Source organism: Myotis lucifugus, unplaced genomic scaffold, assembly GCF_000147115.1.
Source record: "Myotis lucifugus unplaced genomic scaffold, Myoluc2.0 scaffold_54, whole genome shotgun sequence".
Classification (NCBI taxonomy): domain Eukaryota; kingdom Metazoa; phylum Chordata; class Mammalia; order Chiroptera; family Vespertilionidae; genus Myotis; species Myotis lucifugus.
In genome coordinates, this window is record NW_005871102.1 from 6,453,912 (window position 1) to 6,469,494 (window position 15,583).

A 15,583-nucleotide genomic window follows, 5' to 3' on the forward strand; every position below is an offset into this window, starting at 1 on the left:
TGAGCAGGTGGCCGACAGCTGCTCCCTCAGCGGGCAAGATTGTCTCCGCGGCTGCAGAGCCGGCCAGATGCCGCCCTCCTGCGTGAGAATGTTCCCTCCTGGCTGAGACAAGTCCCTCCGAGGAGCTGCCAGGAAAGGGCCATTTGCCAGTGGGAGGGGCCAGGGTCCCACAGAGCCCCTCTCTTCTCCTGCAAGTCCCTTTCTCTTAGCAACCGCCTGACCCTGAGTCGGGAAAGGAAACCCGTTTGCCCTCCAGCCCTAATTGCCCCATACTCTCCCCCCAGGAGCCAACCCCCCTTACCCCTGTGATGCAGGGAAGTTTGCCCTGACCCAGCAGGCGACTGACTGTCTCCAGGCATAATGATTCATAGGCCCTGGAAGCCCCCTTCCCAGCTCCCAGCTCCCCGCTTCCTTGCCATGGCTTGGGACATGCCGCCATTCTAGACCCTCGTGGAGCTGCTGATTGAAATCATACTTGCCTTATTGGTTACAATTGATCTGACAAAGCATTACTGGGAAACCCTGATTTCTTTTTAAAAATATATGATTAAAATAATTTTCTTGAATATCCCAGGAAGTCTACACACAGCTATTCTGCAGCAAGGAGGTGGGGAGGTGGGGGGCAAAGGGGGGGAAGTTCTACTTTAATCCAGAGCTACTCACATACCATGTACCTTGACTGACTACATCCACATCAGTTCTGTTTCTCCAAAGGCTACAAAAGTATCATTCGGATCCTGGGATCAGTTACAAAAGGGCATGCTGAAAGCAGCTGATGAGTTGATTTGTTTTGGAAAGACTGAGATTTTTTTTTTTAATTGCCAATTTAAAAGCCAGTTAACTTGTTTGCCTTTGAATGCCTCATGGAAAAGCCTGTGTGACGAGTGGTCCCTGTTACACTGAGCTCACAGGGCACCGTGGAGTGGCCCTAATACCCTGCCCGCGGCAGAGCGCCCTCCTGAACGAAAGGCTCCTTGTTTTGTGTCTAGCGGAAAGAGGTCCTGGTTTCCTGCAAGCACAGCCTGCGTTCGCCTGCCCTATAGACTCGACCGCCAACAGCTCTGTGACTGGTTATGACCCCCAGGAAAGGTTAGAGACAGCCCAGAAATGTCTGCAAACCAGGGCCTGCATCTCTCAGACTTAATATACTCCTTTTTGAACACCTGCACAGACTAGTTCCTGCCCCGGAGATTTGCACAGGCCATCTCTAATCCTGGCAGCCACACTGCCTGCAAATGTAGGTTTAATTATTCCCCCTCCTGCTAAGAAGAAAACAGAGGCTAGGAGAGGCTCAGTTCCTCCCCCCAGGGCCACACCGGGAGTAAGCTACAGTGTCAGGACTCAGTGTCAGGCTGGTGCGTCCAAATTCCTTGTTCTTTTCCACCCTGCGGCTGGGAGGAGAGCCCCCTGCCCCTGTCGGTGCCTGCAAGGCTGGTCTTAGTGCCTGGGGAGATGGGGCTGTTTCTCCCGCCTTGGGAAGGGCTGCTTGGAGCTTGGATGCACGTGCCTGCCCAGTGGCAGGTGTAGGCAATAGAGTCAAACTTGTCCCTGGGTTGAGGGAGAGGGGCGTGACTCGGCCTCCCTGGAAAACCTGCTGGGCTGCGAGGAGGATGGCAGAGCTGTGCTGCGAGAAGGCAGAGGACTGATCGCACTGAAACAAAACAAACCCGAATAACTGTGCCTGAACGCCGCCAGGGAAGAACTCGGGCAGATAATTGGCTAATTCAATCTCTAGCGGCTTCAGCCACGGTCATTTTTCACCAGGCCTGTAGGAGCCCAGACTTCTGAGCCAGCAAAGGCAGGAATTGACTCCCATTTCACCCCTACTCTCACCTCTACCTCCCCCACATTGGTGTATGTACACATGCTGGAACCTTCCCATCCCACGAGCAGTTTAGCTCCAGCACCCTTCTCTCCCCTCCACCCAGGCGCTTCCCCACCCCACCCTGCATTCCCTCCTACTCTGAGGTGCAGCTGGGGTTAAGAGCACTGTTCTGGGTATATGATTCTGTCATCTGCAGGCTGTGTGGCCTCGGGTGTGTTAAGTTCTGTGCACTTCAGCTTCCTCATGTGTAAATGGGGATACTTACAATATCTACCTGTTGAAATGGGTTGAATTGCACCCCCACCACCCTCACCCCTGAAATTCATATGTGGAAGCCCTAACTCCTAGTACCTCCGAATATGACTGTACTTGGAGACTGGCCTTCAGAGAGGTGATTTAGCTAAAGTAAGATGGTCACGGTGGGCCCAGATCCAACCTGACTGCGTCCTCAGAGGAAGAGAAGACAGGACGGGGGTGGTCACAGAGGAAAGACCATGTGAGGACCAGGTGAAGGTGGCCATTGACCAGTTAACGAGAGAGGCCTGAGAAGAAACTCACCCTGACTCTATCTTAAACTTCCAGTCCCCGGAACCGAGAGAAAATAAAATTCGGTTCTGTAAGGCACTCGGCCTATGGCGTTTTGTTATGGAAGCCCTAGCAACCCCATACACTTCCTCACAGAATTGTTGAGGCATTCAACTAGACCAGTGGTTCTCAACCTTCCTAATGCCGCCACCCTTTAATACAGTTCCTCATGTTGTGGTGACCCCCAGTTTCATTGTTACAAATTGAACATAATTAAAGCATAGTGATTAATCACAAAAACAATATGTAATTATATATGTGTTTTCCAATGGTCTTAGGCGACCCCTGTGAAAGGGTCTTTCGACCCCCAAAGGGGTCGCAACCCACAGGTTGAGAACCGCTGAACTAGATGAAGCATAGAAACTGCCCTGCACAGTCCCTGGCTCCTAAGAGTTGTCTTTTAGTGTTGCCACTTCAGAATAGGCAGCCACTTACTCTCCTCACCTCTCATTTGGTAAGTCCTTTGGAATCTGAGATCCACCTGTATCTTCTAGGCCAGTGATGGCGAACCTTTGAGCTCGGCGTGTCAGCATTTTGAAAAACCCTAATTTAACTCTGGTGCCGTGTCACATATAGAAATTTTTTGATATTTGCAAACATAGTAAAACAAAGACTTATATTTTTGATATTTATTTTATGTATTTAAATGCCATTTAACAAAGAAAAATCAACCAAAAAAATGAGTCCGCGTGTCATAGGTTCGCCATCACTGTTCTAGGCCGTGTGCAGGGTTGTGAAGGGTTAAGCTCCTGTAAGAGGTAAGGGTGGGCCTGCGTTGTAGCATTCCTGCCTCTGCCTCATTCCACCCAAGTGCCTCATCTATGAGAGGTGCTCAAAACACCTCTGTGGACACAGTATTCTTCCGATAAATATTTAGGGAGTAGAGCCGGGAACTAGGCAGACACAGTCTCTGCCCGCAGGGAGGTTATGGTTTGGAAGGGAAGGAGGAGTCGGGGAGCCCGTCACATCATTTGCTTTCGGCTCTGCACAGAGGTGCTGGCTTGAGTCCAGGGGACCCCAGTGTGAAAGAAGATGCCGGTTAGCACACGCTCTTGCCTAACTGTGTCCCAGGCATCGTGCTAAGCGTCTTCCATGTTAACTTAATGTTCACAGCGGCCCCAAGCAGTTAGTTCTGTGATTATCATCGTTTTACAGACGAGAAAGCCTGAGGCACAGGGAGATAACTTTCCTAGGATCACACAACTTGTAAGCTGGGATTCAGACTCGGGGAGTCTAGCGTCAGAGCCCAAATAATGAAGAAGAAGATGATGAGACCCTGGCAAGGGCAGTTCCCTCAGCAAATGGCGACTTGCCCCCTCCGGGGGGAAAATGAAACCCGGGGGGCAGGGGCCCGGGGGCTCAGCCCCCCACCTTTTTTAAATGAGGCATGGCCGGTGAGCCCGCCCCCCCGGGTGAATGCCCCTTTTTCCTTCCCAGCCCCCCCCGGGGTTTTTTCCCACCCCCCCGGGACAGGGACCCAGGCCCACCCCAAAGGAGGAGGGGTCCCCCCAGGAGGGCGTTCTCCCAAGGCCCTCTTTTTCGCTCCCTCTGCCCATGCTTTCCCCTTTTTTTGGTGTAGATATTAGGCCCAGAAAGGCCTTTTTTTTTTTCCACTTTTACTATGTTAATGAGATGCCCCCCCCCCCCCCCCGCATCCTGCATAAGAGGTTTCTCCATCAAGGCCTAAGAGATAGATCTCAGATACCAAAGGGGTTCCAGGCCAAGCAGACACTGCAGGGAGGGCATGGAGGTCCAGGGAGAGGGCACTCAAAACCAGCCCACAGAGAAGGCCAGGGGCTGGGAAGAATGGGTGAGGGTTTGTCAGTGAGCTGTCAGTGCCACCCCGTCAAAAGGGAAGGGGTGGGGTGCCTGGCTTTCACCTCACTCCCAGGGAGAGTGTGTAGTGGGTCCCTCGGAGAGCCTGACCTGGGCCTGAAAAATCAAAAACGTCAGCAGCGGGCCGGCCTGGGGCTCTGGCTGCAAAGTGAGGGCAGAGCAGCTGCTGCCTTGACCTTCTAGGGGCAAGTAAGGCCCAAATGCTTCTAATGGGCAACGATGGGTCTCTTGAGACAAAGAGACTGGCATGGGGTCATCCGAGGAACTGTCCAAGAGGGTGCCCTGAAGGGGCAAACAGACAGAAGCTGGGGCACCGCCCAGGAAGGAGCAAGCCACCAGCCAGAATAGGAGAGCTCTCATCCTTGCTGGGAGAGCTGGAGGGCGGAAGGAGTCCCCTAGAGAAAGGGTCTTCAATGAGACAGGGTCTCCTCCCAGGCCCAGAGAGCCCGAGGCCTGTCCCAGGTGGCATGTGCGTTAGCTGTGTGTCCCTTGCTCCCTCTCCTCTCCTCCTTCCCTGCTCTTAGTGGTCCCAGAGGGGTCAGAAGCCCCAGGGAGCAATAGGGTAAGAGGGAGTAGAAAAGCTAAGCTGGAGAGGATCCAATCACAGCCCCTCCCCAGTGGGCGGGTCTGCAGTAGCCCAGGCTACCACGGTGCCTTGCCCAGGCCACAAAATTAGAATTTAGGAGTGATCACCTGCATCACAAAAGGCTTTTTCATGTAACACAAAGCATTCACCTTAGAAGAAATATCCGCGTTCCTTTCTCTGGTGCATTTTAATGATTTGGATTGTTAAGGTTTTGTATATCTCTATCATCACTACACCTAAAAATGAGGAGCTTTTGCAAGCAGATACTACCCCTCATTCTCCTTTGTCCCCTCCACGGAACCTGATCACCAGAGCCATTCAAAGATTCGGTGACGAATGCACACTTTTCAGGGGCACGCCGATTGGATAAAGTGAGTACAGTCATAAACAGGACCAACCACTCCGTTTCAGATTGCCCAGCTGCACAAACACACAAGCCATCCCTCAGCCTTTCTCTCCCTGCATTATCCAGCCGTAGGTGGCACTAATACAAATACCACCTCCTGTTTGTACGGCCTTTTACAGTTTCAAAGGCACTCTCGTAACCCGAAGTCACTTTCCACCCCCACATTCATCCCAGACCAGCCCCATCCCATTTCCACCCACGCCACCGCCACTTTCCTGGTGGCTGGCCCCCTGCCAGCCTGGGCTGGGTGAGGTCCGGGCCAATGTTCCCCCGGGGCGTCCACGTGTTATGCAAAGCGGGGCCTCAGAAAGAAACGTGGGCGGACAGCAAAGGGCAGCGGGTTCAGGTTCTGTTTATTATGTCTCCAAGGCTTGTTTATAGTCAAGGTGAGTGACATGATTCGACTTTGCACGGTAATGAGACAACTCAGTGAGGACTCCATCAGCCAAGCGCTCTATGTGGCAGATGAGCTGCTACGAATGTCGTGCACGCCGCGTGACTCAGCTAATGCTACCGTGGTTGGGGAACACACCCAGACCGGCCACCTTTTCTGCACCTGGCAGAGGGGAGGGAGCAGGAAGGGAATAAGGATAAAAAAGGGGGGCAGTTTATTGTGAGGTCCCAGGCCCCAGTCGGGAAGGCCAGTGTCCCCATCCTGCAGTCTCCCATTTGGTCCACAGCATCGAGTTGGAGTCCAGAGAGGCCCCGGGGACAGGAAGACATGTCTGCTCCTGCGTTCTTCCTCCAAGTCTGCTGCCCCGTGGCACAGGATCTTGATGCCAGGGTGACTCTGCCACCTCTCTTGCTTCCAACCCAGAGGGCCAGATTTTCAGAGGATTGACACAGGCCGATGCAAGGATAGCCGCGAGTGGGAAAGCGAAAACCCTCGGCCTTGCTTGGACGTGGGCACAGACAGGGTCGGGGGCGTGCTGGGCACTCATATGGGTGGGAGCCCATCCTGCCTCTGAGAATGTGCCTCTCACCCCCTCTCCCTTCTGGTTCATGGAGAAGCAGACCCCACTTCCCTGTTCCTCTCCCCCTTGTCTTCCCAGTTCCTCCCTCGCCCAGCTCTCAACACCAAGGGTTCATGCCGTCCCCTCACAGCCCAGGGCCTGCAGAGCCCAGACACCGATCCTGCCCTGTGGAGGAGTGGTGCCCGGGGCCTGCAGCCTGGGCAGGACACCGCCCACAGCTTCGGCTGATTCAGAGCAGCAAGCACCAAGGGTAAAATCAACTAGGAAGTTTCTAGGTGCCCATCCTGCCTGAGACCAAAGAGGGAATGGTGAGGGCTCCGAGCAGGAACTGGCACCCCACTGGAGGCTTGGCAAAGAAAGCCTCAGAGAGCTTGACATTCCCAGGATGTGCCACCCTCCTTGGAGGAATCTGCAAGTTACTGTGCCACCGCCATGATGACTACCACACACCTTCACCCACTACCTGAGTTCCAACTACTGTGTCGCATGGCCTTGGGGAGAGAGGCACAGTCTAACACAGCGGTTCTCAACCTGTGGGTCGCGACCCCTTTGGCGGTCAAACGACCCTTTCACAGGGGACGCCTAAGACCATCCTGCATATCAGATATTTACATTACGATTCATAACAGTAGCAACATTACAGTTATGAAGTAGTAACAAAAATAATTTTATGGTTGGGTCACAACATGAGGAACTGTATTTAAAGGGCCAGAAGGTTGAGAACCACTGGAAAATGGCCAAACACAAGAATGCATGGAAACAAACAGGGGAACAGCCCAGGAGGCCAGCTTGGAGGAAGCACTGTGAACAAGACTTGGGGGTGGGGGGGTGACAAAACCTCTCTTAACCAAATCCCCCTCAGCCCCCACTTTTGGCATATCTGCTGCCCAACAATGCATGGAGCTGGAGCAGAAACATGGTATTTGTATCCCAAAGGAGCAAGGGAGACTGAAAGAGCACAGAGGCTGCCACCCCAACAGTCATACTCAGGGCTGGCAGGTTCCTGGTTCCTATGCTTATGTGCATCTTGGGGCCTAGGGGGGTGGGGGGGGAGGGAGGGGGGAGGCTCCAGCCCTCTGGCCCGCACAGTGGTGTTTCCCGCTCTCAGCTGTGTCCTCCTCACGCCCCTGCTTCCTAACCTCACCTGTACATTGGAATCACCTGTGAAGCTTCAAAAACTACTAATGCTTTGGATCCCAGGGCCAAGCTGTTCTGGGATGGGACCTGGACATTTGGGTTTTTAAAACTCCCCCGGGTATTTGCAATGAGCAGCCAAGGGTGAGAGCCACCATCTTAGACCATCTCTCTTCAGAGTGTGGTTCACTACGCACCTAGGAGCTCATTAAAAATGCAGACTTCTGGGCCCCACCCTAGGTCTATTGGGTCAGCATCTCTGGGCGTGGAACCTGGGAATTAGAACTTGTAACAGGCTTTCCCGGGTGGCCAGTTTCCTTGAAGCTCAAGTTTAATAATAAATATTGCTCGAGGGCCTTTTCTCACCCCAGTGGTGCCCGGGGCTGTGAATGGCTGTCACTGATCACGGCTCTGTTTGGTTTGCCAAGGGCAACAGGAAATTCCTCACCAGCCCCCAAACAGTTTGACATTCAAATGGGGCCAAAAGGCCACTCACGTTGGAGAACGGTCCTGAAAGTCATAGATTTGCCTGGCCCCCTGCCCCGACTTGCCCTGGGCCTTCAAAGGTCCCAGGCACAGAGCACGCCTGGAGCCCAGAAGGCAGTTCACAGCACAATCCGACCGCAGAAGCAAAAGGAAGACTTTAAATGGAAGAAGTGGTCCCTTTTGGGGGCCCACCTAAGAAGGCGAGGCGATGAGGGCTTGTGGAAGAGGAAATAGGACAGGCAGGACCGGGAGGTGGAAGGTTGGGTATGAGGTATGCTTGGATATTGCTCTAGATGTTGTAAACATTTCTCTTTGTTTTGTCTCAGACTAAAATCTGGGTGGCATCACCAAAGTGCCTGAAAGTAGGTATGAGAGCGCAGAGCTCGGTGCCTTTTGTGGGAAGCAGGACATACACGTGTGCAGACAGCTCCACCCCACGGGAAAACCATCTCTGTGGTTACTAGTCTAATGCTCACAGTTCTCTCTCTCTCTCTCTCTCTCTCTCTCTCTCTCTCACACACACACACACACACACACACACACACACACACACACACTCCACGGAGTATCATAAACATAGCGATCATGTTCCTCCACACATGCCCACATACCCTCGCTTAGCGGCAACATTCAGGATACCCAAACTTGGTCCTTCATGCCTCCCCATCGTGGGAGGAAGTCACCAGGCGCCATGACACCACCATCTGAAGCCTTCATTCCACCAACAGTTGGCAAGAACTCTAGGGCCCCAATGAGGCCACCGCACAACACTCTTGTTCAGACTTGTCTCCTGGGGATAGTGGAAGTGGTAAAAAGGCCCCTCTTAGAACATTTCAGATTTCCATAACTCCATGCTGTTCCAATTTCTATGCACCTCATTTTCGACAGTAGAGTTGGCAGCAGATGCACATTTCGTATGTAAACAATGTTTAAAATACCCTGTTTGAGAATTTGATCATTACATTAATCCTGGCAGCTTTAGCTACGGATGGTTTTTTTTTTACCAGTGGGGGCAAGGGAATACTTCCTGATCTAACTAGAAACACCACTTGAGGCTTCAGAGTTCTTGAACATGAAATTCCACTGGTGTCTCCCGTGTGAGAACTATAGGCATGAGTTCTCTTTCTCCTCGGTGGTTCATACCGGCACACCAATCCTCACTCATGGATACGATGAGCCATGGCAGGGCAGTGTGCCCAACACCAGTGGGACTCGAGAGCCTTCCTGGCCTTGTCTAGCTGCAGCCCAGGAAGGAAGAGATTCGCACAGTTCTGGACAGGAATGGAAACACTGGGACCCCCGCATGTCTAAAAAGGCCCATCACCCCACAGGAGGAGAATGCTTCAGCCCAGTTCTCAATCACCTGCACTCCAGGGCTTACATCTCGTCAGATGCTGTTCCATTTAGTCAAACTAAACGTTTTGGAGACCTGCCATGCCTCCCAGTCCATTGACTTTGAATGATCCCAGTGGTTCCTTCGCCACATTCTCTGTGATTCAGTTCACCCAGAGGCCAGTCTCTTCCAGGGCCCTCTTCCAGTTTCTGGTCTCTCTGCTGAGGATTCATCTCCTTGGCACCGCAGTCTTGTGCCAGAGTCAGCTTTTTTCCTGGGCAGCTAGAGCAGGTTCCATGTGCCTCGTTCTTCCTCTAAGAAAGACTTTCTTGACATATTTCCAAGAGCAGCCCCAGGGTACCAGGAAAGCATTTTAGGAAGGTTCTCCACAAGCAAATGTTCACAGTGATCTTCTTAGCCTCATGTTCAATCCCAAAAGGTCAGAAATCGAAAAGGAAGCTGCTGAATAGCCAAGGTGACCCTCATGAGAAGGGCCTTTCTAAGAAAGCGCGCTCCCAGGAAGCAAGCTGGGAAAGAGTTACGGCCTAAGTTCCCATTCTCCCCCATCATAACTACATGACCTGCATGGGAGGGGGGACAGAGAGAGACAGGGAGAGCAGTAGGCACCGTGAGAGCTGTCCATGCTATGGGAATTCGCCTCCCTTTGCCAAGCTGTCTGTCATTCTAAGAGATCGGTGATGTGTGATGCCACAGGGAAGCGAGGGCAGAGAGTACATTAAGCAGCAGAAAGGTTATATGGTGCCCCACTGCAGAAAGGTCTACTGGTGCTACATTTCCTGGTTGTTCAACTTCTGGGAAACTTCTTGGTAGAAGGTAGGAAGATAGGCAAGCTGTATCTTTCTTAATAGCAGCTCCGCATCAGAAGCTGTGAGGGACATCTCCCAAGACCCTTTCTGGAAGGGTCTTGCAAGGGTAGGGGAGTCTTGTGAATATCCTAGACGAAGATGGGCAGTGAGCACAGCTTTGCGCACTGGTCCTATGGAAATGGAAGAAACAGCCAACTCCATGGAGTTTGCTCCTTCTCCCAGGGGTCACCTGTCAATGATAGTTCTAGAGACCCGGGATTCCACAGAGACCTCTCTCCTAAACTGTGAGGCCCCAGCACCCGGAACTGGCTGTTACACTGTGATAGCAAATCACAGGTGTGAGCCAGTCTTCTAACGCTTCCTCACAGGGGTATAGGACAAGTTAGAGTGTCAGGAATCCTAACGGAGGAGGGTATGGGAGGTATGGAAACTGCATTTCTATTATTTACAGGTTAGTCCGGCCTAGAGAATCTGCCTTCTCAGCGGAGATGACCCAAGGCATTATGGAGGGCAAGTTGCTGACCCCGGGAAGGATGAGTGCAGCCAGGTGCTACCACTAACCAAAACATTATCATAGGTAAATAAAATAGAATCCCAGTTCTGGTGACTGAATTACACTTTGGGAATGGCCCCTCCTCACCCCAGCCTCCCAACCTAAACACCAGTGCTTTAGAACACCCCTGACATTTCACATTAGAATATGGTCTTGGCAGCAAGGGGCGGGGAAAGCCAGCGATCTCCAAGAGTCCCCATCTGAGGTCTAGCTGAGCCTCCTCTGGCTTTGGGACAGCAAATCTAAGTACATCTTGGACCTCAGGAACCTGGGGTAAGAGTCTTTCTCCATGAGGCTGTGTACTTTGCCCTGCGCTTGGTCAAAGCAAGTCAGGGATGGCTCTTGCATGTTCTTCCTCGTGGCCTCTCGAGTCTGGAAGTCTATGTTTACCTGGAGACACAAACAGACAGCATGGTCACCGGCTCTCAAGGGCCAAGGCGCCTGGCAGCTGGTCCTAATTATGTAATAATCAATGACAGCAGCTGATAGATATAAGGCTAGACAGGCTTTTCAAACTGGTTTCATGGAGGTCATCCCTTCTGATTCTAGAAAGAATCCTATGAGGCCTGGAGACCAGATATTCCTCATTCCAATTTATAGATAATAGAAATACTAAAAAGCTGGTCTAAAGTAATATGGAAAGTCAGTAACAAAGCCAAGGCAAAACCCCAATTCACTTAACTCTTAATCCAGAGGCCTTTGCAATGTCAAAGGGTTAGACTAGAGCAGCCGTGGGCAAACTACAGCCCGCAGGCCGGATCCGGCCCATTTGAAATGAATAAAACTAAAAAAAAAAAAAAAGACCATACCCTTTTATGTAATGATGTTTACTTTGAATTTATATTAGTTCACACAAACACTCCATCCATGCTTTTGTTCCGGCCCTCCGGTCCAGTTTAAGAACCCATTGTGGCCCTCGAGTCAAAAAGTTTGCCCACTCCTGGACTAGAGACAAGTATTAATGCCGGTTCCCTAAAGTAAGCTTGCCCTCTTGTCCTTTCTTAACTACTATGAAAACAAATGCTCCAGGCAGAGAGACTGTGGTAAGAATGCACATCTCTGTTCCAAGCAGCATTATAAGAAGCCTACAGCATCCTGGCCACTGGCCAAAGGCCTCCTGCAGCCCAAGTCAAAGCACAATTGAAGAGTTCTAGGTGTGTAATGCACCTAAACTCATTGCCAGCAAATGCTTTTCTTCTATAAAACCTTCCCAAGTAAATTTACCTTTTATATATCAAAATAGCAGTACATTGAATTCATTTTCTTATTCTAAGTAATTATAAGAAGTTCTGGTAAAATAATATAAATGACTGTAATTAATAAGCATTGACAAATACTCAATAGGTGCTTTATCCCTAATACCTACAGTAGTCTTGAAAGGAAGGTGATATTAGGTCCTTTTACATTCGGGAAAATGTGACTCAGGGAGGCTAGGTAACTTAACCAAGATCACACAGCTAGTAAGTGGTGGAGCTGAGATTGGAACAAGATTCCAAAGTGGATGCTCGTTCCATTAAGCCATGCTGCTTTCCACTAGGAAAACTCACATGGATTCAGTGGTGTTTCTCCTTATAGAATCTCTAGAGCAGGGGTCCTCAAACTACGGCCCGCGGGCCACATGCAAATACAAATATTGTATTTGTTCCCGTTTTGTTTTTTTACTTCAAAATAAGATATGTGCAGTGTGCATAGGAATTTGTTCATAGTTTTTCTTTAAACTATAGTCCGGCCCTCCAACAGTCTGAGGGACAGTGAACTGGCCCCCTGTTTAAAAAGTTTGAGGACCCCTGCTCTAGAGAAACACAGTTCCTGCGGGCAATGTTTAACTGGCAGACAGCTAAAGCACTCCTACTAGAGCTCCTTTACACAAGCCCTTGGCTCTGCTTTTAAAAGGATCCCCCCATTCATCAAGAGCCAGTGAGCTCAGTTCAAAACAAAATCCCCATCATGCCTGGCTCAAACCCCCATGAGGAGGGAGGTGTGAGCCAGGAGCTATGGATAGAGGTCTGACAAGAGCTTGCCACTGCCAACACACCTCCCTCGGAGCCTGCACATCCACAAACTCCTCAAAAATCCTATGGGCCTTGGAGACCAGTTTTGCAGTTGACCTGGTCTTCTTGAACTCCTCACAGGCCAACCAGAATTCCAGGTTCTCCTCGCTGAACTCCGTCTTCAAGAAGGCGAGGAATGCAGCCACCCCATCTGTGGATGTGGAGGGAGGTGGAAAGGAAGAGAGATAGGAAGAAGCTTAGGTACAAGAACTGCAGAAGAAAGAAAGAAAGGTAGTAATAATGTCAGAGTGGCCTTGACTAACCCCCACTGTTCCTCCATAACCTCTTGAAGACTTTCTGCTCTCAGACATGCACATAGTCTCAGGGGCAACAGTGATATTAAGGAGAAATGCTTAGGAAACCACAGTAATAATGACTATGGGAGGGCCTGGTCACTTCCGATCAGCCATCAGTGGTCACTGCCTGACCCCTAATGCAGAGTCGGCTGCCCCCTGGGTCTACTGGTGAGCCTGTGTTTCTAATGAGGCCAAAGTAATGCGTGTAATCCATTCCTTACCCTAATACAAGCCTGAGGAAAAAAAAAACACCCCAATCTATTATAAAATGAACTAGAGGGAGGTGTGAATTCCTCAGGGCAAATCCTTTGCTGCAACCAGAATCATATCTGAAGGTGAACACACACTGAAATTCAGCTGGTAATGCCCTTCTAGTACATGCACAGGGTTCCCAGCCTCCTTTAGAAAACCTCTGAGGCCCTGTATTTTAATGGTTTACAACATAGTTCATTTATTTCAAAAGACCTTGCCTATCAAATTATGTGTTTTAATTAAGATTAATTACAGTTTTTGTTCTAAATGACTGAATGAATATACCCTTTCACTTTTATTCAAACAGAGCCTCCAATCAGAAGAAGAGGTGCAGGGTTACCACATAGATTTGGAGAAGAAAATAGCATTCATCGATAGCCTGTGCACTCAGTTAATGTTTATATTTTAAAACATTTTAATGAATTATTTCAACCCTTACCACACTCTCCTTTAAATGAATAAGAATGATAGCTTTCTGCAAGCTATCCTGCAGCTGCCTGGCCGCTGGCAGCCCAAAGACCTTCCCTCAGGGGAAGAGTAGGCACCACCTAGAATAAAGTCACTGCACTATTAAAAATGGCTCTTGCTATAATGGTGTACTACTTCCTTTCTAAAATTCATTAGGAGGACAACATGTGAGCAGTTCTTAATTCTGGGTGATGGGATGCCCTGCTCACGGATCTGCGGTCCACCAACACGCGCCAGCACAGTGCGCTGGATTATTTGATGGATTGGCGGCGCTACGCTGTTGATGTACTTGAATGTTTGCTTTTACTTTTCTGAAACATTTTTATTTCTCCTAATTAAAAAGTCACTGTTTGTCTTTCAATATAGACTGATGCTAGAACGATGGCCAAAAAGCCAAGACTTTTCATTGCAAGAGCCCCCAACTTGAGAGAGAAAAGGGTTTTGATGGGACTCCCAAGGCTAAATTTGAAATCATAAATAAATCTAAATTTGGAGGTATGAGCTGAAAGTGTCTAACAAAGCTAGAGGTGGCCATGAACTCATCACGCGAGACATTTCTGAGAGTGAAGAGGGGCACTTCTGTGAATCACATGGGGAGACTGGGCATAAACCATGACCCCCACAGGCAAAAACGAGGACATTTGGTCACCTTATCTCTACGACATAGAAAATGGAGAAAACAGAAAACTATGTAAGCTTGTTTTCCCATTAGAAAGGATGGAAATAAGCTTGTTCCTGTGCAGGGGAAGGAGGAGAAGAGTAACATAGTCTAGACCAGCGTTTCTCAACCTGTAGGTCGCGATCCCTTTGGCGGTCGAATGACCCTTTTCCCAGGGGTCGCCTAAGACCATCCTGCATATCAGATATTTACATTACGATTCATAACAGTAGCAACATTACTGTTATGAAGTAGCAACGAAAATAATTTTATGGTTGGGTCACAACATGAGGAACTATGTTTAAAGGGCCAGAAGGTTGAGAACCACTGGTCTAGACTCAAATAAGAGCTCTGCTCTGGATCCCACCCAACCTCATTCCTACATCAGATTTGAAACCCTGAGAAGAGGGAGTAGAAACCCCAGGTAAATTGAGAGTCAAAGTGACCGTGAAACAGTGACATGGCAGCGGTTAGGCTGAGAGGTGGCCTGAGAATCATTCATTCAATTCAACAAAATTTTTCAAACTACTAATGTACAACTACATACTGTGCAAAGTCTTGGGATACCTCAGAAAACAAATTTAAAAATCTCTGCCCAGAAGAGCCCTTGTGATGCTCTCTTTGCTACCCACATCTCCTCTAAGTTCTCACAGGGGAGGTCCAGAAGCATCCACAGGCTCCAAAGAACTCGAACTTGAGAGCTAGACCGCCTGCCAGGAGATGGCCACCACTCCGAGGCCACAGGCAGAGGCTGGATGAAACACAGCTGGAGCTGTGGACGCCTCTGAGGAGACAGTGCCCGAGACAGCCCAGGTGGCCTCTGAGTGGGACCAGCCCACACATGACAAGAGCCATGGACACTCTCAGGAGGGCCTGCTGCCTTTCCACTGTAGTCGGGGAGAGGAAAGGAGAGATTGGGGGGAGGACCTTAAAACACGATGCATTTATCTAACAGAGCAAATGCAAAGTGACGTAGAGGAGGAACTTGGAAGAGCCTGTTGGGAAAGCTCAAGTTTATTGTTTGCGTTAGATTTTGTTTTGCTTTTCATCATTTTTTTTTTTTATGAGCAAGCCGAGTCTAGTTACAGAGAAAGAAAGAAAATTACCATTCTGCCTCCATCAACAGTATTTGGTGAAGATAACCCAGCTAAGGAAACTGGCCTTGTGCTACCCGAGGTACAGTTGTTATCTCTTTTCATCTAAGTCTCAGCTTTGTTGGGTCTTTGTGTGAATTAAAGAGATAACACCTGCAACTCGCTCTCAGGGATGTTGCTTTACTTCTTCCCATCTTGTGGGTGAGGAAACTGATGCCT

The 15,583-nt window shown here is 49.9% G+C and overlaps 1 protein-coding gene across 2 annotated transcripts in view; it reads right to left on the minus strand.

Moving 5' to 3' along the window:
- Positions 1 to 9,973: 9,973 nt before the first annotated feature.
- RGS8 (regulator of G protein signaling 8) overlaps positions 9,974 to 15,583 on the minus strand; it is a 91,808-nt gene continuing 86,198 nt past the window's right edge. Inside the window, exons 6-7 of one of the 2 annotated variants that reach the window (XM_006088991.3) lie at positions 12,581 to 12,747; positions 9,974 to 10,935 (exon numbers count right to left, since the gene is read on the minus strand). In XM_006088991.3, the coding sequence (XP_006089053.1) occupies positions 10,753 to 10,935; positions 12,581 to 12,747 (350 nt within the window). In that variant the 3' untranslated portion in view covers positions 9,974 to 10,752. The remainder of the gene's footprint in view (positions 10,936 to 12,580; positions 12,748 to 15,583) is intronic. The other variant, XM_023754015.1, reaches the window with a different exon arrangement.